This window comes from Gasterosteus aculeatus, chromosome 16 (genome assembly GCF_964276395.1).
Source record: "Gasterosteus aculeatus chromosome 16, fGasAcu3.hap1.1, whole genome shotgun sequence".
Classification (NCBI taxonomy): domain Eukaryota; kingdom Metazoa; phylum Chordata; class Actinopteri; order Perciformes; family Gasterosteidae; genus Gasterosteus; species Gasterosteus aculeatus.
The window spans coordinates 15,779,370-15,801,315 of record NC_135704.1 but is presented as its reverse complement, the minus strand read 5'-3'; the positions used below and the strand labels follow the sequence as shown (position 1 = coordinate 15,801,315).

Below are 21,946 nucleotides of genomic sequence, written 5' to 3'. Positions count from 1 at the left end.
TTTGAAAGAGGCGTCCAGCACAGGCTGACTGCTTGAGTCTTGTTTCAACGGGTCCACACGTCATCGAAACAACTCACGGAGAGTTAAATATGAGCAGAGGGCGAAAACTCATCTTGTCTCTTTTCAAAGTTAACTGGGAGGTTCAACGCTTGCAGACAACACATTTAATTATCATTTCACTTGAAAATCGAAGTTCGAGGATTGTAGCAGCGCAGGAAGAGCAGATGGTCATTAGGCTGCTGCCAGATGTTAACATTTCACAGCTGCAACTACTGGAACATACAAAGCGCGGTCGATCTTCTTCTTCTACTCACATGAATAATAAATGTAACTTTCCTTGATGTATTTCCCACATATGTGGTGACGGGTTAAGTTCCATGAAGCAAAGGCAAACGGCAGCCATCGAACTAGCAGCATGGAATACACATTTAGGGAGCAGTGAAGGAGCGATTGACCAAAGGTTGTGCACCACGCGGCCCCATTTCTCACTAAAAAAAACATGATGGAAAGGATGGGGGGGGTCGGATGAGGGGGGGGTTGTGTCCCCTTCATGGCTAACAAACAAGCAGAGACTCGCAGAGTCCAGAGACGCAGAGAAACAACTGGACAATGGGGCGGATTGTGCCGCTGCTGTAAAGTGGTCTGGGAACCTCCGGGGGCCTGGTTGGGAGGTCTCCTCAAGAGAGACAGAGGGACAGAAAGAGGAATGAGAGACATTCCCTTTCCTACACCCCCACCCCCCCCCCCCACCCTCCTCCAGCCGAGTGAAACAATATTCAACAATGTCCCCTTCGCCTCAAGTTCAGGGAGGAGACGAGGAGGGAGGAAGACGCGGGAAGAAGAGGGGGGTAAATGAAGCAAAGTGACTTAAAGAGACGGAGCGCTTCAGGACGCTCAGCGCAGCATCTGCTTTCTAATTACTAACCAGCCAATTAGCATCGTAATGAGGAAGTGACAGCCTTCCAGGAAACCTGAACAGCGGTTCCTATTGGCTCTTTTAATCCAATAAGAGTAATAACGAGGACAAATGGGTAAGTGTGTTGAGCTAATCCGATTGGGTCGGGGCTGCGCCTCAAACCGCCGCGCGCTGTTATCAGATCCGTTTGAATCAAAGCCGCGCTGGTCCGGAAAAAAGAAATATCTTCACTTTCCAAGAAAGACATGGTTTTGTGGTAAAGTTTGGGGGCTATGGAATGCAATATGTCAATGAGTGTCCTCATAGAGGTATAGATGTACAGGCGTGTGTGTGTGTGTGTGTGTGTGTGTGTGTGTGTGTGTGTGAGAGAGAATGTGTAAATGGGGCAAACATGGTGAGGGCGCAACCTACTAATGTTGACCATACAAACACTGTGATAGACATCTACTGACCTCAGAATGACCGAATCCCCCCAAACACACACACACACAGGTGCGCACATAATACACACGCGTCCAAACTAATCATTAAAGATGTTTTGAGAATCTGATCTAAATCATTAACAAGAAACAAAGTATTCAACCACAACTTTTCAGGTTGGATTCCTGACAGAAATATTGTCTCTCTCGTCCACAAACCAGTGGGTCAGGAGGACCACGTCCACTACTGCTACATTCTGTGGTATTTTCAATAAGACAGCAGTGAGACGAGACCTTTAGAGGGATTTAAAGTGAAAGGACATGGACAGGGGAGGGGGGGGGGGGGGGGGCTCATCTCTTTTCTCTTGCTATGTTGTCGCTGTTCACGTTCCATAAAAAGACTCTTTAGAAGAGCAGCAGAGTTAAGAAAACAAAACTTAAGTGCCAGTGTTTCTTTTTATGACGAGCATTTACTAACCCAAGCGCTTTGGTGGCGTTGCTAAGCAGAGGAGATCCCCTCTACGCGCTGACATCCGTCAGTTAGCTGAAGAACATCACCCGCCTCCCGGCTCCGAGCCGCGGGTGTCTCGCATGGACGGAGCCGGCGCTCCAGCGGACTGACTTCCACTCAAAACGCGCAAGCACCCGGCTAAGCAACCCGGCGGCTATTTGCGGCCGCGCTCGGCTCGGAACGACGTGGACAGGTAGACGCCGGGCGCCCGCCGGCTATTTCTGTGCCGCTGGCAAAATAACATGTTTGGATAAAGGTCAAGAGGCGGGATGCTGTTTCCAAACATGATCTCTTTCTCTGACCACGCTGAAATATCTCTCCGGTTAATTGACAGCGGGGAAGACAGCGTGGACAGGGCGGGGGGACAGGGCGGGGGGGACAAATAGAGACAGAAGGAGGGAGAGATGAAGAACTGCTGCTTTAAATGTTTCACAACCTTTACCGGGTCAGAATGAGGCACGTTATCAAACCGACTTTATGGAAAGAGGACATGGCTCCTTTTCAGACACGGGGGCCACATGTAAAGTTGGCCCTGCATTTTGGGATTACAGTGCATGTCGGAAAGTGGAAACAGAGACAGGCTGTACTGTATGCCAGTGTGTGTGTGTGTGTGTGTGTGTGTGTGTGTGTGTGTCCAATTTCTCGAGCCCCTTCAGATACCACAGCCAGACCTCAAAACTATCATCGCTGTTCTCACTCCCATCTGCCAAAGTCATCACCCACACAGACACTCTCCCCCTACCAGGCGCGCACACGCGCGCACACACACACACACACACACACACACACACACACACTCACACACTCAAGAAGGAGGTGTGGAATAGCCTTCCCTCACCATTTTAACAGGGGTGGGAACCTGGCTATAAAGTTCTTAACGTTCTTAACTTCTGTCTGTCATTCCACCCATTGGCCTCCTCTCTCTCTCTCTGTGACACGCACACGCACACACACACACACACACACACACACACACACACAACATTTGTTGGTGACTTGATAGCCTGCTGAATTGTTGGTTTCTTATAAGCGAATAAGCGAAAGAAAACGTACTACTCATGTACGAAATCAATCAATCAATCAATCAATCAATCAATCAATCAAGCACAGTGGAGGATGGAAGGTGAAGATAATTGAGTCTGTGCAACTGGAAAGGTTGCAAAGGGAAAATACTGAAAGCTTGATGGTTTGTTCTTCACTGTGATTCACTTACCTTTAAATGGGCAGTGAAAAGCTTTGGTTTCATACGTAGTACATTTTTAAAACAATTATGGGTTTAATATTTATCTGATTTGATCAGAAATACACATCGCAAATAATAAAAAAGGATTCTTAGAGAATGCATTGATACACTCAGGAAGTGTGCTGGCTGATCTAAGTGATATTTCATGCTGTCCAGGGAGGGAAAGGAGACAAAAGAGATAAAAACATGACCAAAGAAAACATATTGATGAACCTCGAAAACACTGGGAAAAAAAAAAAAATGACTCAAGTAAATGAATAACATTTCATTAGCAGTGTAAAATATGACTCATACATATAGTGACGAAGTTCTTTTGACAATTTGACCACATTTGTGACAATAAAAATGCTCAAAAACCACGATGAGGAAAACATGTTGTGTATCAATATATGCAACACAAGAACAACTGATTGTGCATTAGTCAAAGTAAGTTCTGGTGTTGGGGGAGCAGACCGGAGTCAGGGATCAGTTTTCAGCCCCTCTCCGGGGGGGACGGGGGGAAGGAGAGAGGAGGGGTGGGGGGGTACGAGAGTTCCTGGCTGAGGCCGAGGCCTCCAGAGACAAACAGAAAGACATTCGGGCCTCAGCGCTTTAATTAGCGGCTTCAAGAGAGAAAAGGAAAGGAGAGGAGAAGAGCGACGGCCTGCAAGGAAACATGTGCTTTTTGAGGGAAGGAGACGGAGCCGTACCTCGGCAGGGAGGCGTACTGACGTTCCACTTCCTCGTAACGTGGCGCCGAGCGATGATCCGCCGCTCTGCTCGCCATCTGGGGAGGAGAGACAACAAGTGTGGATGTGTTAAAGTAAAAAACAGCCCGAATCGTTCATGCCCCTTCCCCAAATACCCCCAACCGCTGCTCCGTGGGCCTAGAAACATACCGCGAGCTTGCAGCCATAAGCCCCTTTCCTTGTGTGAGTGTGTGCGTGTTTGTTTGTTTGTGAGTGTGCGTTTGTGAGACAGGGGGGATTCAGCATTGACAAAGGCTAGTTATTAGAGATTTAGAGCTCCGGTCTTCTGAAGGGGTATTTGGGGGGGGGGGTTCGGAGGGGGGGGGGGGTATTAGACGAAGCCCCTATCCGAGATTAGGTTACTTCAAAACAGGATGAAGTCGTCACACACGCACACACAAACAAAAGCCGCGCGTAGACACACACACACACACACACACACACACACACACACACACACACACACACACACACACACACACACACACAGTCACGTCTCATCTCCATCTCGAGAGGGAGAAGAAATAAGAGAAAAGATGAAGTCGAGCTGCTGACGGTTCAATCTCTCCTACTTCCTCCTCTGCTCCGCTCTTATTTTCTCTTCTTCCATTTATTCTCATTGCCCCCCCCCGCCCCCTCCCCACCCACCTCAACTCTCTCACACACACACACACACACACACACACACACACACACACACACACAGATTATCCCGGTCTATTCAGTTGGGAGATTCCAGCTGCCAGGGCGCTTCTTAAAGAATCCAACTAAACCCCAAACATCAACAAGGCCCATTAACACACACACACACACACACACACACACACACACACACACACACACACACACACACTCTAACCATTTGAATGAGTCGTGAATGAGACTTATTTTGACATAATGTGGGGCTGAGCGATATGATGCAGGGGACTCTGACGCCCCCCCCCCCCCCCCCCCCTCGGGTTCCGTGTAGTGGGGAGGGTCTGGAAACAGCCCGCGGGACGCAGCCCATCACGGGGGTACCCGCGTGACGCTTGCGTGCACCTGCCTGACACGCAACTATTTGCGTTCCTCTCTCTTCAACAAAGAGCACGAGAATCCAGACGGGCGCCGCTCTCTCCAGGAGGCACGTAAAACAGATTTACTTGGCTCTTCCATTCTTTTTGGGAACACCCGTCTTTATGGCCTCCATATCTCAGGTACAGAGACAGCGGGATACGAGGTGGGAATAGAGAGGTGGAACGAAGGGAGGGAAAGGCATTAAGGGGGAGAAGAAAGGAGGCGAGAGAGATGGAGCGAAGGAGAAGTAAATGACTTCCAATGGAGAAGCGCGATATAGAGAGAGGGGGAGGGATGTTAGGAGGCCATTGAAAAGCAGCAGGGGGAGAGGAGGGGATGAGGGGTGAGTGATAAAACAGTGGGGGGGGTGAACGGGGTGACGACCAGGACGACGGAGCGGGGAGGTGAATGAAACAATTTAAACACAATGTTGAGATGGGAGAGAAGGGTAGAGTCATAAGGGGGGAGGGGGGGGTGAATGGGGGAGGCAGGTTGGGAGGATGAAAGCAGCTGAAAGGTAGTTTTTTGCATTGTTCAAGTCTATTGGACGGAGATCTTTTGAATCCTTCATTGGAGGATGAATTTAATGCTGGTTTTGATCGTTCGGTGGGATGTTAGTGATTAGGGATTATCTTGCATGTCTCTCTATCTATCTATCTCTGTCTAAAAGGAGCTGTAGCTGTTGGGCTTTAAGGACATATTCTCCCACACGGCGTTCTAAAAGCGTTAAACAGGTTTCACTCAATGTTTTAGCCACCATCTATTAGTTACATCACATGGTTCCAGGTCTCAGATAGAATAAGTAACACGAGCTGCCTCCTTGGCTGACTATCTAATAACTGTAGTCTAAAAAAACAATGCTCCACGTAACAAACTAATCGGCTGTCTGGTGCTTTCACCTCGTGACTTGACAGCTGCAGTCAGTTGTTTATCCTGCTGTGTGTTCACACACACACACACACACACACACACACACACACAGGGAGGGGGGGCCTGTGTTTTGATGAGAGATGCTGTTGCTCTAATGCCACTCTCGATTGGTGGTGAGTGTTGTAGAACCTTTGAAGGTGCACAGTGCAGATAGACGGAGGGAGGACGCAGTGGTGCTCGTCTTTGTGTGTTTTTCTTACGCACGGATTATGAGCAGATTACCGTGTGATGCCACAGACTTGGTAAACACAAACAGATGCGTGTGTAATGAACGTGCACGCGTGCACATTAAGTCAGGGGAAGTGTAGACATTCCTGCAGACACAGTGGTTTTTCAGTGAGAGCGTACGAGCTTTTACTACAAACTAGATCATATCGGTAACGACAAACACTTTGAACAGGGGAAGTTGTGCGTCTCCGAGTGTGTCCTCGTCACACAGCTTTGATGCACAGGCAGGGAAGTCGGATCGGAACGAACACAAGAAGTTCCTGATTGAGAAGAAGGCCGGCGCGCACAGCACGCACACCAAGCGCTTTGTGTTAAACGCTCCATTTTTGTTGGACAGACAGACGTGTGTGTGCATTTTGCACTTTGAAAAACATCTTTGGCAAATAATGCGAGTCTCTGCTGAAAGATGCTGACAGCAGAAAAATAAGTAAGCCATTGCCAAGTGATCCCCGCTTTGTTAGTGAGCAGAACAACCCGCCTGCTGCAGCTGTGTGTGTGTGTGTGTGTGTGTGTGTGTGTGTGTGTGTTTGTGAGACATGTCAGATATTAGTAGACTCTCAGCATTCACAGCTGTGACAGGACTACAGTGCAGGGCAAAAACTGTGACAGCTGAGCTTGCGTGGGACATACTGTACACACACAGACACACTGGGACACACACACACACACACACACACACACACAGTTGCATGCACGTACCAATCCGTGCAAACAATCCATCTTCCGCCCACGCAAACAAAAACAAAAGTATTCCTTATACAAATGCAGCTACAGAACACACACACACATTCGTCTCTTTTGGGTGCCAAAGACACACACACACGCTCTCTCTCTGCGGGCGCGCACACAAACACACATTTAAACACACGCCCTCTCGCTCACAGAGGGCGGTGGCAGTAGCGCGGCGCACTGGCCGGGGTAATGGTCTCGTGAAAAACCATTTCACGGCCTGGTGAGCAGAGGAGAGGAGCAGAGGAGAGCGATACTGAGGGGAGAGGGAGAAAGCGACACAGACACACACACACTCGCGCTCACATCTGGAGGTATACAGACAACAAAACATTCTTTTTTTAGGGAGCGCAAAAATAATTGGGAGAGTGTGAGAGTGTGCGCGTGGACCTTTGAAACACTTTCTGTTTAAAAGTTTTCCTGCCAAACATCGCTGACGAGCAGCACATCTGGACGTCAGAGTCGTGTCATTCACAAGCTCTCCAAAAGGAAACGTTGTCTTCTCTGCAAGCGGCGATTGGCAACCACGCGGAACATTCAGGACGACATTTGATTTACATACCCTACCCCCCTCTGGATGAATTCGCTCCAACCGATTTTCCTCAAAGATGCCTGACGCTCTGATTGTAGCCACGCTCCATAATACGGTCATGATCGTTACGACGATGTCGGGCTCGTTGTATCTGTGGGAGCAGCTTTCTGGCCTCATACAAAAAGTAGTTTCCTTTCAATGGTTCCAATAACCCCCCCCCACCCCCCCCCTGCACACTTACATGTCGCACTCCGCTGTTATGAATCTGCGCCACGTGAGCGCACACATTTTGCTTCAATTTGTTTTGTGCCCTCTCGACTCCCTTTTGTCATCAGTGTACCACACACACACACACACACACACACACACACACACACACACACACACACACACACACACACACACACTGTAAGAGTGGTTCATCACTCTTCTTCCAACAGACCCTTGAATGCACCCATAAAACGCAGCACCCCATCACGTTTAAGCACTGAAACACTCAAAAGTCCGCCTCCCTCCATCTTACATTTCCTCCCCCCCGCTCTCTCCCTCACACGCGGCCGCTTTCCACTCGAGCTGTTTGGAGGATTTCGGGGATTTGGAGCGACGTGGAGCATTTGGTGGCTGGGACTACTTAGGCCAAATGTGAAGCGTCTCTTTCCCTCCTCGACTCTTCTTCCTCATCACTCTCTTCCTCTCTCTCTCACCTGCTTCTTTCCTCCTCCCTATCTGTGACCACACCTCATCCTTGCTCTTCATTAACCAACTCGCCTTAAGTGAAATAAAGGGTTCCTCTGAGTGCTCTTAAATCTTCACACTCACTTAAGATCTCTTCCTCTTCCTCCCACAGCCGCCGTGCTGTGATCACTCCTCCTACCTTTCCCCTCTCCATGCATCCATCCATCATTCATCAGTGAATGAACAGCTCTCTCCCTCTGCTCAATACCTGACAAAGGAAAGCAGCACAGTCTCTATTAGTCACTTCTGTTCCCTTCTGCCTTTCTTCTTCTTCTTCTTCCGTGCCGCTGATGGAGGTGGATGGTGCCCTGATTCACACACTCCCCACCTTGCATGCGATTCTTTTACTCTCGGCCCATCTGTCTCGCTCCCAGTGTCCCTTCCTCCTTTTGTAAATCGATAGAAAAAGATTTTGCTTCCTTTCAGTCATCTCTCAATTGTGCCCCCCCCTTTACACACACCCTGCCTCCCACCGCTGAAGAAATCGATGAATAAGGGAAGGCTGGTTCTAATCCGTGTCAGTCGTATCGTTCTGCTCAGCCAGCACTTTTGGCTGACTCAATTAAAACACATCTCCGAAGAGGCTGCGATTTCTGTGCGTGTCTTTGTGTGTGTGTGTGTGTGTCGTACCCGCTGCCTATGAAATACTGAATGCCCGATGCGTGTGCGCTCCAGTGCGTGTGTGTCCGGACTCAGCTGCGGGCCGGTGTGTTTGGACGAGGGCCACCTGAGCGCGAGGCGATGAGCAATCGTTCCCGCGGCGCAGCGCTCGGACGTGAGAATATCAATAATCACCAAGTACAACTCACAACATTGTGTGACCCGCAACAAAAACACACGCCTTTTGCGCCTTCTCCCACAATGCACTGCTCCTTCCCCTCGTTTCTCCCCGACCACGCGGACTCCCTTCTCTTCGCTCGACCTCCGTCACGGCATCCAGCCACTAACCAGCGCGTAGCGTCCCCCCTTCCCCCCGTCCGCTCTGAGGGAAGCGGTGACTGCGGTAGCTGTTGAAAAGCCGTCCATTTCCACGGGCTAATTACTGCAGCCTCTTAACAAAGTAGCACGAAAGTAGACAGGCGCACTCATGATTCACATTCACACACAAGTTCACCTCTGCGCACACACACACACACAGTTATTCTAATGAGGCCGTTCCATAGTTTATCATTCCTCTAATGAGTCAGTGTTGACCACGAGGCGGTTACTGTACTCACACGCCGAATAACACGTCCCCTCAGCTCCAAACTCTTAAACTCTTCTACCTATGTCACCTACTAGTGGAGAACTGTTCCAAGCTTTAGACAGGTCCAGGCTAACGGCTGGGCCCGATCTGTGGGTTAAGCTAACAGGCTGCTAGTAAGTAAGCTAACTGGTGACGGTTCAGTTGCAATATAAAAAAACTTGTGAGCCGTGTGGGATGGTGGTCCGTCTTTGGGCAAACACAAACGTGCGTTTTACAAAAAAAAAAAAAAAAAAACACATTGAAAGCCGCGGGCCGGAGGGGGAAAGTTTGGAAGCCAAAAGTGAACCGCTGAGTCGATATCGCCATCGATCCGCCGCCCCTCCGAAAGCCTCTGTCACGTTGCGCCGCCAAAACCCCCACGGCGCGCGCCGCCCGGGGGCCAACGTGGCAAAGGATGAAATGATGACTTGCTTATTTGTTTACGGCGCTAAAGAAGCGCCAATCATCTTTATTCACAAACCGCTCCTCACTGAAATGTCAGCGAGGCACTAGAATAAAAGGGCTGGAAATTAAGAGGGGAGCAGTGTTGAATGTCACAGCGCTGTCGAGTCTCTCGTACGATTAAGACCACATAAGGTCAATTTTCACCAAAGCACGCAGCTTAGAGCGTCTCCCGCGAATACGGCGATTACTGGCGCTCAACGCAGAGCGCACCCTGCACATCTGCCGTGGGTTTGTGAGAAGAGTTGTGCGTCTGGTTGTATGCGTATCGTTACGCGGGAATATCACACAAAATGAATCCTGTGAAAAATAATGACATTTAAAGGTTGTCAGGCAGGTGATGTTCCAAAAACAAATAAAACTGGCGCACAGACTTGTTTTTTTCCCTACCGAGGACATCACATGAACTTAATAATAATAATGATAATCATCATGAATCTAATTTAGGGCGCTTTCACACATGTAGGAAGAGCATTGATTATAATCTCGGCGCATATAGTTTTGTAAAAACCAAAAGCAGTGTAAATTAATCCTATTTATGAAATATCTCATCTCATCTCTCAACAGCAGCTCTCCTCTACAAAACAAGAAGAAGTGACGCTGACTTAAAGCACATTAACTTCTCCTTTGGTGTCTTCTCTGGTGGACGCAAAAACAAACTCAAGAGCTAAAAGTTAACTGTATGTGACAATTAGAGATTTCACTTGTTTCATGCGGTCGAAAAGTTCACGCGAACAACGCGGGACGCACGCTCATCTGGTTACAGCGTGACCTCACATGCTTTTACTCATCCAGAGACCACTGAGCCGTTCATGATCAGCTATCACACCACAAACGCGCTTATTGGAGTCCACATAATGCCACTGGGCTCAGAGATTTTCCTATCCACAGGAACATGACACACACACACACAACCAAGAATAAACAGATTCTGAACAGGGGAATAAGAGCATGCTGTGCCCTTTTTTAATTTCAAAACTCTGCTATTTTCGGAGTGTGAACATTTCATTCGTTCATACTACATTTTTTAGAGAGTGCGTTGGGTGGAAATGAAAACGAGGGAGAGAGTAAGGGAAGGGAAACAGTGAGTGTGGGGGAGAGAGAGAGATAAATAAATAATAGTGAGAAGGAAGGAAAGGCGATAGCAGAGAGGATAGGATTAGTCTCTGCTGCAAAGCCTTGGGAGAAACACACAATATTCCCACACCACATCCAGTACACAACCATGCGGTGACATAGACACATATTATACAAGCAGTAAGACATTTGAAACTAACACACACACACACACACACACACACATACAGGTCCATCCGATCCTTGGTGTTCTTAACAGTTAAGCTTGTCCTTGAAAGTGCAAGGTGGGGAGTTGATAAGGGGACAGAGAGAGAGAAAGAGAGTCAGGGGTGATGGTACATATAGAGGATGAGGAGAGGGGGAGTGGAAAAAGTGAAAAGAAGATAATTTGCCTTCCTCTAAGCCCCCCTTTCTGCCACCCAGATACTATATCCGTCTACCTCCACTCCCCCCTCCCCCCCACACACACTCTCTCCATCTGTGTCTCGCGCTCATTCCCTGCACCCCAAACTTCCCGACTTAGGAAAAGTTCCCCTTTGAGGATTAGAGGGAACAAAGACAGGTGAATTCCAGGGAAGACGGAGAGAGCGGAAGAGAGGGGGAGACGGAGGAGTAGGGGGGGGAGTGGAAAGAGGTCGGGGCTAAAGGGGAGACAATCTACCGGACGGAGGACGGACGCCAGAGAGGACGGCGAGGGGGACGGCGGATACGTTTTTTTTACAACGTCAGCGCCTCAAGTGGGAGAATCTCTGCTGGGTCTTTTATTTCATTTTTTATTTCCCTGCGATATCTCAGGAGCGAGACTTAGCATAAGAGCGTAAGCACATAAGAGCAGCACAGCCACCTTTCCAGTGTGCGTGTGAGAGAATGCGTGCACGTGCAGAAAGCTATTACCACTATGAAAATACACTTATTCGTGTGCGCGCGTGTGTGTGTGTGATTGTGCGGCGGTGGGAGCAGGTGGCCACAGTGGCAGGTTAGATGGAGCTGTAATAGGATGAAAGCGACACTTTCTTTTTCTGCCTCCCTCACACGCGCTCCTCCTCTTTCCGATGATTGGCTCCAGTCGGGGGGGGGGGGGGGCGGGGGGGAGGCGGGGTGCAGCGATGGGGCGTCTTTTGATTCCGTCCGGTATTTCTTTTCTTCTTTATCTCTTCTAATCTCATGGAAGACTCGACCTCTTCTGTCCTATCGTCTCCGCGTTCTAGCCCCTGCATGTTTTAAACGCGGTCCCCCCCCCCTCGCCTTTTTACATTGTTCCTCTTCTCCGTTTCCTCCGCTGTCACGTGTCCGTTCGGATACGAGAAGGTTAACCTGCGTTGGCAATCCCTCCCACATCGATGAGACCGCGTGCTGAACAAACTGATGATGAGTCAGGCCTGGTCTAACTGATGTATTTTAAAGTCATTTCAAGTCCGAAGCCATATTTTTGTGTTCCTATCCGGCGATATTTATGGTATTTTGCTCATCGTGTATCTGGATCATGAGTGACCAGAGAAACAAGCTGAGCAGTGTTGGACAAAACTGCTTTGGAAAATGAAGCTCTGTGTATGAACCTCCCGGATGATGGCGACAGCAGGAAGAAGCTGGTCACATGCTGCTGCACTGAATCCGTCGTTAAAGTTTGTGGATCACAAAAGTGTTGTGCGTTTAATGAGAAAACCCTCAGAATGCTCATTAAATATGTACAAAAGTGGTGATATATATGTACCAGTGAACTTGTAGTGTGGAAAATGAACAGGGCAACACTTGTTTTCGGCAGGATGACGCGCTGTGGCAGGAGGCAGAAATCCATTGGGTACGTGGACCTGAATCCATGAAGAGATATGCACACATGTCAAGACACACAAAAAGCACACAAACATTCACAACCATGAAGCCTTTAAAGCTAAAGTCTTCCCGACCTTACATGACCTCTGAGACATCCTCTCCTTACTAGCAGTTGTTTTTGGACCCCACTGAAAATACATTTTACCCACGTCAGTGTCAATTTCCCTCGGTGGGGCAGATGAGGTTATGCTGACGGCCATGAACTGCAGGAAAACTATACTCTCAGGCAGGCATGAGGCAAGCAAAACATTCTAGAAAGGTGCAACGAGATGAGAATCATCCCTGTCCATTTGTGTTAAAGCTCCGACGTGGCTGCTGGGGCAGATGTTACCTTCAGCACGAGGGTGCATCGGGTCCGTCAAATAGGACTCCCAGGAACGGAGACAGAAGTTCTCCTGCAGACCCTGCGGAGGCTAAGCTCAGGTCCAGGTGGGGTGGAGGGGGAGGACCGAATTAGAGAGAGCGGGATGGGTGGGAAAGAAAGTGAAAAGTGAGGAGAGAGCGAGACGGGGATTAGAGACCCTTTGAGAGGCAGTCACTTAATTTCCTGGCCAACCTGGCTGTGATTATCTCCTGGGTGGGAATGGAATGTTTGATGTGCTGGAACCAGACTAATCCTTGGTGACTAACCTCCACCTCTCATTTCCTTTGGATTAGCCAACTCTTGCTACTTAATAAAAACAGGTGGAGGTGGAAAGATATTAAGACCGGGGCTCTGCTCGCGGGCTAAATGAGAAATGAGCACATGCGTTCAAACATTTCAAGTGATCTGTCTGTGATGATGGACTTGAAGTTCGTAGGCTGTGGTGGACAAAGCTGATCTCATCTTCTCCACTTTGATATGTTTTGGGAAGTGTGGTTGGCGTGAACTCCAGCGGAGGAATACAAAGAGTACAGAAGACAGAAAAAACAAAGTCACCAGCTGGCCGGGACGGTTTGGATGGACACTTTGGTAAAGCTGGAGGTGACGTGGTGCCTCCAACAATTGGGAACCTGGTGATTTCGGGTTATTTGCTAAATCACACGAGGACTGCAAAGACCGGCAACCACCCACAACGCACACACACAACGCTGCAAATAAACTAACGCATTTCCAGAAAAGCTGCGCTCAACAGTCTTCTCCTGGTGCAGGTTTTTTTTTTCCTTCTCACCAGGCTCCTCTCAGGAGAGAAAGCGTTGCCAGGTTACTATCCGATCTGACCAATGACATGTCACTTGACCCTTCTCCCGGCCAATGCCCTGCCTCCGACAACCGGCTGGGCCCCCAGCTGGCCAATTAGCTCGCCTCTTAGTGTGGAGCTCGGCCAATTAAAGGCCTGGGAGACTTCTGTTCATCTGAACTCACAGATGGGAGGACAGAGAGAGTGTGTGTGTGTGTGTGTGTGTGAGGGACTTGGCCTGGTTTCACCAACACCATTGAGACATCTTCACTGAAGAGGTTGGCTAGTTTTGAGTTAGCAGTTGGAGACAAATCTCTTCCATTTAAAAGCGAGCTGCGGGATAATCACAATGCTGGCGTCAGAGGAAAGGGAAGCAAACCGCTGACCCGCCGGGTGTTAAGATGGAGATTACCTGTTCTGGATTTTGTTCTGGTTCTGCAGAACCACCGTAGCTATTTAGTGCAAAGGGTCAGCAGCTTTGAATCTCGGTCCAGCCCAGTACGAAGCGCAGCGCCTGTGTCACGCAGCAGAAGTTCAGCTACAGCTCAAAGCACTTATTTTCTGTCTTTACCTCTGCTTCGCTTTGAAACTAAAAATGCTCCCTGAGGCAAGCCAACGCTTTACCGTCCATTAAGTCTAATTTAAAGAAGAGCACTCCGAAAGGCCTAAAGATTACAGGGAAAAGACCACGAGATGCAGAGCGGCGTGGGACTGGGAGAGCTTTCATTTGGAGGGAAACTTCTGCCAGCATGTCAGCAGTGGGACTCTTTTTTTTATCACAGAAAAACATTAAGTGAAACTGACTTTCTTTCAGTCAGCATTTTGGACAGCTGTATTGAAATGCCACACTCTCATAAGCTCCCCCTCTCTCAGTATCTCAGCGACTGGAGTTTCTTTATTTCTGTGCAACTCTCGCTCTTTGCCATGTTTTTAAGATAACACTTTCGCTCTCAATTGCAATTTTCATTTTGCTTTAGCGGCAAGCCATAGAATCCTTGCTGGCAGGGAAATACAAGAGACAAGCAATAAATACCAAAAATGTGTTCTTTACAACAAACAACCTATTACTATATTCTGCCGTGCTCTGTGCATGTTAATCCTTTGCATTGCTGACTGTCCCAGCTCACGTCGAGCGGTAGGTCACCATAGCGCCGGTTCACATACTAGTTAGTGTAAAACAACAGTGGAGGAGAAGGCGAGGCTTTGAGGCCTTTGATTAACAGAGAACATTGGGGTTTTATTTATAAAAACAATGCACAGTGGGAATATTATTGCATCCCTGTAGCTGAGGAGCAGCAGTAATAATGGACAATTGGCGTCTGTACATAAAACTATTGGTCAAAGTTCCTGCTACCAACCACAGCCGTTAGCATGAGAGACGTATGCAATGCCTCAACTAAGGGGAAGCAGACAGATGGATTAAAAGGGCGAGTCTGGGTTGCTGATGCTACTCAACATCTTCACTTTCCTCCGTATGACCTTCAGGTGACTCTTTGTTTTGAATGCCCCCCCCCCCCCACCGACATCCAGACTTTCCCGCTCTTATTGTGAAAGCGCCGGACTCTCAATCTCCGCCTGTCCTCTCCTCTCCGGCTCTCGGGGTTTCTTATCTCGCACATGACTCACCATATTTCAGTGTCAGATATTTCTCCCTCAGAAGCTCAAGAGCTGCACGCTGCTTTAAGAATCGCTGACAATCTCGCAACACACACACACACACACACACACACACACTTCACCCACGCTCAACACACTTACAAATGTGCATAGAGGGGGCTCACAGGTACACATATGTGACACTTAGAGGTGTGTATGTCCTCAACAGCACAGCTGAACCAACAATCTAGAAAAAGATGCAACCACACACACAAGCACACGCACAAACACGGACACACACACACCAATGTGCACAGCGGTTGGCTATCTGTCCTGTACACAGTGCAGTGGCGAGTGGTGATAACACTCTCTCATTGGACCAAAACATACACTTGAATGAGGCCGTGTGTGTCTGTGTGTGCCATGAACAAAAGTCATGGGAGTTTAATAGAAGATGTAACAATGTCAAGACACATGAGTTATGCCTGAAAAGAACTCACACACACACACACACACACACACACTTGGACAAACCGCAGGTTTTTAAAGATGTGACCTCTGCATATTAAAGGTTTTATTTAAACCATTCCTGCCAGCAGCGCGGCTACAAGAGAAGCTTTCACGCTAGATTAAGTGATTATTTCTATTTCTGCATGTGATATTGATATGGCCTCTTGCTGAATGAGCCCATGTTCCAGATGAGAATACACGCAGGGCTCGTCTGGGCACACACACTGTCACAAAGCTTTATCATTTTAAACAGAATTGATTTATTGTATTTTGAGGGGGGCAAAAGTTCCGGTTTAATATTGTGTCGTTAAGTTGTTTTATTATGATGCAAAAAGGACGACCACATATCTTCCTTTGACTTGGGCTGACACTATTTCCATGACTCTGCTGTCCGTTTACTGCACACGGCAGCGTGTGTTTGAGCAGCGGCTGGGGCTTTTTATTTTTAATGTAAAAGGCGGAACGTGGTACATTGTAGTTGCACGGGCACGTGAACCCAAAACGCTTGGAGGCGCCACGACCTACAGCTTTGCACGCGGCCCTGCAGGATTCGAAACAAAAGTCCGAGGGCTGTTTCTTTCTTTTCGGTGGGGAACAAACGGAACGGTTAAAGAAGCACGTGAGTTTGACGGGAGGTTGTTGGTCGTTAAAAGGCGATCAAAGGAGCACACACGTCTCATTGTATTCACTTCATTAGTTTAAATACAAAGATTGAAATTCTGGCTTAAAAGCTACTTACGTTCTTCCCCTCGGGGGCCCCGCATGATGAACGCCGTCACCCGCCCCCCACACCCGCCCCGGGACGGCTGAACAAACTGCTCAGGTCGTCCTGCGGGGACCTAAAAAACGGGGATTCGCGAGCCGTTCGGCCTCGAGCGCCACAAGGCCCGACCGCTGGGAATCATGCGTGTTAAAAACAATTTGTGACATGTTGACACGCAAGAGGGGACACAAATCACACATGCCACTGAGGGAGTCTGTGTGTGTCTGTTTTAGAGGAAATATTCAGACATACTTATGTGCTTCGGAGTTAATAGGAAAGTATGCAGTCATTCTCGCGTGCACTGTGTGTGTGTGTGTGTGTGTGTGTGTGTTGCGGCATACATGTCTGATGTATGTCTTTGTCCTTGTGTTCCACTGTGTGTGTGTGTGTGTGTGTGTGTGTGTGTGTGTGTGTGTGCGGTCATCAGACCAGCCAGGCACCAGTCCCAGACAGCGAGGTCAGAGTCATTCACTAATCATATTAACATTCCTTCATAATGACCCAATGCATAACTCCACTCCCCCCCCCCCCCCCCCTCCCCCTTTTCAGTCCTTCTTCTTCCTCCCTTCATCCATCTGCGTCACTCGTGCTTTCCACTTCAGCCCCTCCATTCCTCGGCTATATTCCCTCCTTGAGCTCGTCTCCCGTCATCACCTCATTCCCCTGCTTTGTCTCGGCCATCTGTGGCCCTCAGCGCTGCTCTCACTGTGCTGCTCCTGTATTTTTCCCATTATAATGATTATAATTTAGTGTCATGTAGCTTATTTCTGTTTTTGCAATGTTAATAATAATGTTGTCAAAGTAATTATCTTGATTTAAAATTTAGTTTAGATTATTTGATTTGACTGTTTTTTTCTAAACTGGCCCATGATCATCTTTCTCAGGCTTTTAGCCACCTTGACGTATTGTGTTATTATTCATGTTGCTTTATCGAATGTTCTTTTTGAACATGAAAATGAATCAAATCGAGAACTTCATTTGGAGAACATGACCGGACCACGACGCAGTTTATTTTGTACATTCTGACTTCAACTAACCAGGGAGCACAAGTTGGTGTTTGTTCACTTAAGGGGTTTATTTTTTATGACAGTGTTTGTGTCCGTGTAACACTGATGCAAAATGGTTTGTATGAATTCTGATTAAATTATTAAATTACTTTGGTACTGATATTACGTTGACAAAATAATTGTTCAACAAAAACATTTTTCAGCTTCTCCGATTTGCTGCTGATTTCTTTGACACAAAGCTGGAACTCTTTGGGATTTCTAGCAGTTAATCACACAAAATAGCACATTTGGATGTAATGAGCTCATTGAAGAGATTATCTCTTTTAAGCGATTTTAATAAATGAATTAATTTAAATTGGTCATCAGTTGAAGCCTTATTCCTGGAAGTTGAACACGTTTAATTGAAATAAACATGGTTAAAAAGTAAGGAAGTATAAAGAAAAAACACTTCTTTCCGTGTGTACTGTGTGTGCATTTCCATTCAGAGCCTTTTTTCCAACAGTCTTAACATTTTTCCCCAAAAGATAACCATCTATTTCTGGTCCTAAAAAGAGCAGCATAGCTGCGGTTAGATTTTGAATTCTTTCGGTGAGAGAAGAAGAACATCGCGGACTGTTAGATGTGAGCTCCAAGCTTTTCTGGGTCTAATGTTTGTAAAGAACCGCTGCACTTGCATCAGGGCGGTGAGACAGACGTGTGCTCGCTGTAGGCCGTGCTGCTGTTGATTTAGCTATTTATACAAGCTTGGATGTTGTGTGTGTGTGTGTGTGTGTGTGTGTGGGGGGGGGGGGGGGTCTCTATCAGCAGCACGTTTAAATTCACTCTTCTCCATCCAAACTAAATGGAGGCTGTGTGACTTGGTTTCGACTGTTCTACAGTGACTCTAGCTGCTTTTAAATGAGCCTGAAGTTAGCTACTGACCACATACACACACACACACACACACATAATGACCCCACCCCCCACCCTCCCCCCGTCTGCGAGCCTTCTTCGCAGGGTTTTGAGTATTCTTCAAACTGAAATCCCTTTTGAGGTTTTACTGCATTTTCTCGGTTGCCACGTGTGCCATTACACACACACACACACACACACACACACACACACACACACACACACACACACACACACACACACACACACACACACACACACACACACACACACACACACACACACACACACACACACACACACACACACACACACACACACACACACACACTTACCAGGTCAGTCAGTGTGAATGATTTAATCGTTAATGGCTCCAAATCCTTGACAATGAGCCAGTCCTTAATTGCTCCAGTCAGTCATAACCACCGAACCTTGCTGAAGATGACCTCATGACTCAGTATGCGTGTGTGTGTGTGTGTGTGTGAGCGTGTGCGAGAGAGTTCCGCTCAATGGTGCAGTGGTCCAGAGGGACAGGAAAAAAAAGACAGAAAGCGAATGAAGGGGAGACAGAGGAAGAATAAATGTCTCAGCATATTGACTGGGACCCTGAGAGGACGTATATCATATCTGTAGCGTGTGTCACTGTGCGTCTCCGCCGCTCCCAGTAGACGCGGCGATGTGTCTGGGTCCACTGAGTCGGCACTGATCCCATCTTGTCTGACTTGGGGATTACAACCTCATGACCCGCTGCTGGCCGCACTTCAAATCCATCAACACACACACACACACACACACACACACAGACGGAGAGCAGGGCAGGGCATCGATGAAACATGGAGGTAAGGAAAGGGAGTGAATGCAATAATAACAGACAAGGGAGGCTGTTCAGACGGTATTCACAGTAAATCAGTTCTTCTACGCAACGCAGAAGCTTTCCACTCAAAGTAACTTTACACACGTACAGCCTTTCCCACCAGAAAAGAATATCTGCCGTTGAATTGCTTTGCATTTCCTCCCTCCCTTCTGGGCTCCCGCGCCGTGCCCCCTCCCGCTCTCTCCGCCTCGCAGTGGTTCAGCCGGAGCCCAGTTTCCTCTCCGTTTCATTAGATTCAGCACATTCGGAGCGGCCCAACGCTCAACTTGTCCTTATAAGGAGTGAGAATCAGAGTTGGGCTGAAGCCCCGGGATGGACGCGGAAAACACACATCGTCGTGACCGCGTATTTGTCTGCGGATGCGATCGAGTGTTTGCGTGCAAATGCGCCACGTATGACCCTTTGACCAGCGGCGTCGAAGTCGTTCACACCTCTGCTCAAAAGCCAGCGTGTCATCAGCTCTCAGTCCAGTCAGCCACTCTTCTATCGAAGCACGTTGCCCACTTTCTGGAATAATGCTGATTTTTCAGATGATACATTTTTCTGCTGGCGTCTCCACAGATGCCAAAACACTAAACTCCATCCAATTTGAGAAATGGGTAAAATTTGCGGCGTGATTGAATTCTTAGTCGAACCTGTCAGCAGAGTTAATACATTTCTGCAGGACCGCTTGGCGAAAGGAAAGTCTTCAGCGGCGAAAAGTCGTTCTCGGGCAATCGAGCCGCAAGTTAAATGGAAGCTTATTCCACCGACGCTGCATTCAGGGAGAGAGAGAAAAGAGGACATAGTGTGCGCTCCGAGCAATGGGTTCTAACAGCAATACGGTGTTTTTGCCATCACAAACCTGTGGTCTAGAGACCTGTGGTTGAACTTGGCATGTGTGTGTGTGTGTGTGTGTTTAAAGCATGTCTCACCGTGCTGATGGCCCAGGCTGTTTGTATTTTAATGTTTGAACCGTTTTGTATACAAGCATGATTTAGTGTGTGTCTGCATGTGTGTGTGTGTAAATACTAAATGAGTATCTCCCTTTAATCATCTGGTTTTAAATGCAGTGCGGGTGACGTGGTACAATATGTTTCAGTGACTTTATGGCTTTAATAAGGGACAAATATGGCCTTAATGGCAGCGCGCGCGCATTTAAAAACAAACTCAAAGCAAACTTTTTCTCCTCTCTCTCCATATATCAGATTCTGCTTTCCTCATTACACTCATGTGTGTGATGAGCATCTGGTTTTTCTCCCCCCCCCCCCCCCCCCCCGTCCCCTCGGTCTATGCGCTTGAACTCTGTGACTGGAGGATAAAGTACGTGTAGATAGATGGACCTGCAACCCCAAACAACGACGGCATTTTATTCCCCAATGCCATATCTAATAGAGAAATAATGATGGCCGCCCTTATTGGAGAGCGAGGAACGGGGAGGTTTTCATTCAGGGAGAATGAACGCTGAAAGAACCCCGACCGCGAGAGCGAGTGGGTTTAGTGGGAGTGTGCAGAGCACAAACAGCTCTCTTAACCCTGTCGGTGGTAACAAAGAGACACACTCGGCTACAAGGTCTGCTGCTGTCCCTCTCTACGTACAGAGAGGCTCCCATTCCCCGCCTGTCCCACCCAAGGTAGCTGCGCTATTTCTACTTAATAATGGCTGGCATCCTGTGAGCGCTTTAGAGGTCACGAAGGAAACGTGTGTGTGTGTGTGTGTGAGAGGCGAGAGGGTTTTGTTGTCCATAATTTGACAAACACAAAGTAGCCTCATGATAGAGCTGTGTACTGTGTGGTTTCATCCAAACAGGACATGTCGCAGGACTTATTATTGGATTATGTGCACTAGGAAACAGTCCGATCGCATAAAGGGTCCTTGTCAGTCTTAATGAAACGTGCATGAATCAGATCCCAGTCTCTAGGTAGCATGACGGCCTTTCACTCGCCATTTAACTTCTTCAGATCTTTGGCCCAAATCAGCACACACTTGGAAAACAGTCTCGGTGCTGCGACATTGCCTGTCTTATTTTGCCTCCACAGGCGAGAAAAACTGTGTTCATTGTTAGTCACGGGTCACCGCGGGTGATACACATGACTAACGTAACCACGCACACACAAATTCTGGCACTTAATCGTGTTATCGTGGTGAAAAGGAGCTCTGTCCTCTGCCCAGGTCAACGGTGTGTCAGTGAGCCACAACTCGTGACCCTTTTTAAAATCACGAACCGCGTCGAGATGACCAGAAGGTGAGGACGACCACGTCGCTGGAGCTCGGAGCTGGAGTCCTTAACAAACACCGACGATCGCATGTTGTGGATGTGACAGCGAGGAAGGGGAAGACATTTCACAGAGGTGCGTTTAAAATGGTCAAAAGAAGAAATAAGAAAGGTTATGTGAATCACGTGGTGGGATTTTCCCCAAATCCTATTGTGAATCAGACAATGGTCGGCCTGTCTCTGGGTGGTAACAGCAACAAGGTTAGAGAGAATATTGGACCCGGTTCAGAGCACTGAAACCTTGAACCAAAAGACAAAGAGAAGCTCCA

General features: G+C 48.1%; 1 protein-coding gene across 6 annotated transcripts in view; it reads right to left on the bottom strand.

The window, feature by feature from the left end:
- The window catches only part of LOC120834297 (partitioning defective 3 homolog B-like), a 133,561-nt gene that overhangs the window by 11,071 nt on the left and 100,544 nt on the right, over window positions 1–21,946 (bottom strand). For all 6 annotated transcript variants that reach the window (XM_078091236.1, XM_078091234.1, XM_078091235.1 and 3 more), the window contains one exon: window positions 3,779–3,855. In XM_078091236.1, the coding sequence (XP_077947362.1) occupies window positions 3,779–3,855 (77 nt within the window). The remainder of the gene's footprint in view (window positions 1–3,778; window positions 3,856–21,946) is intronic.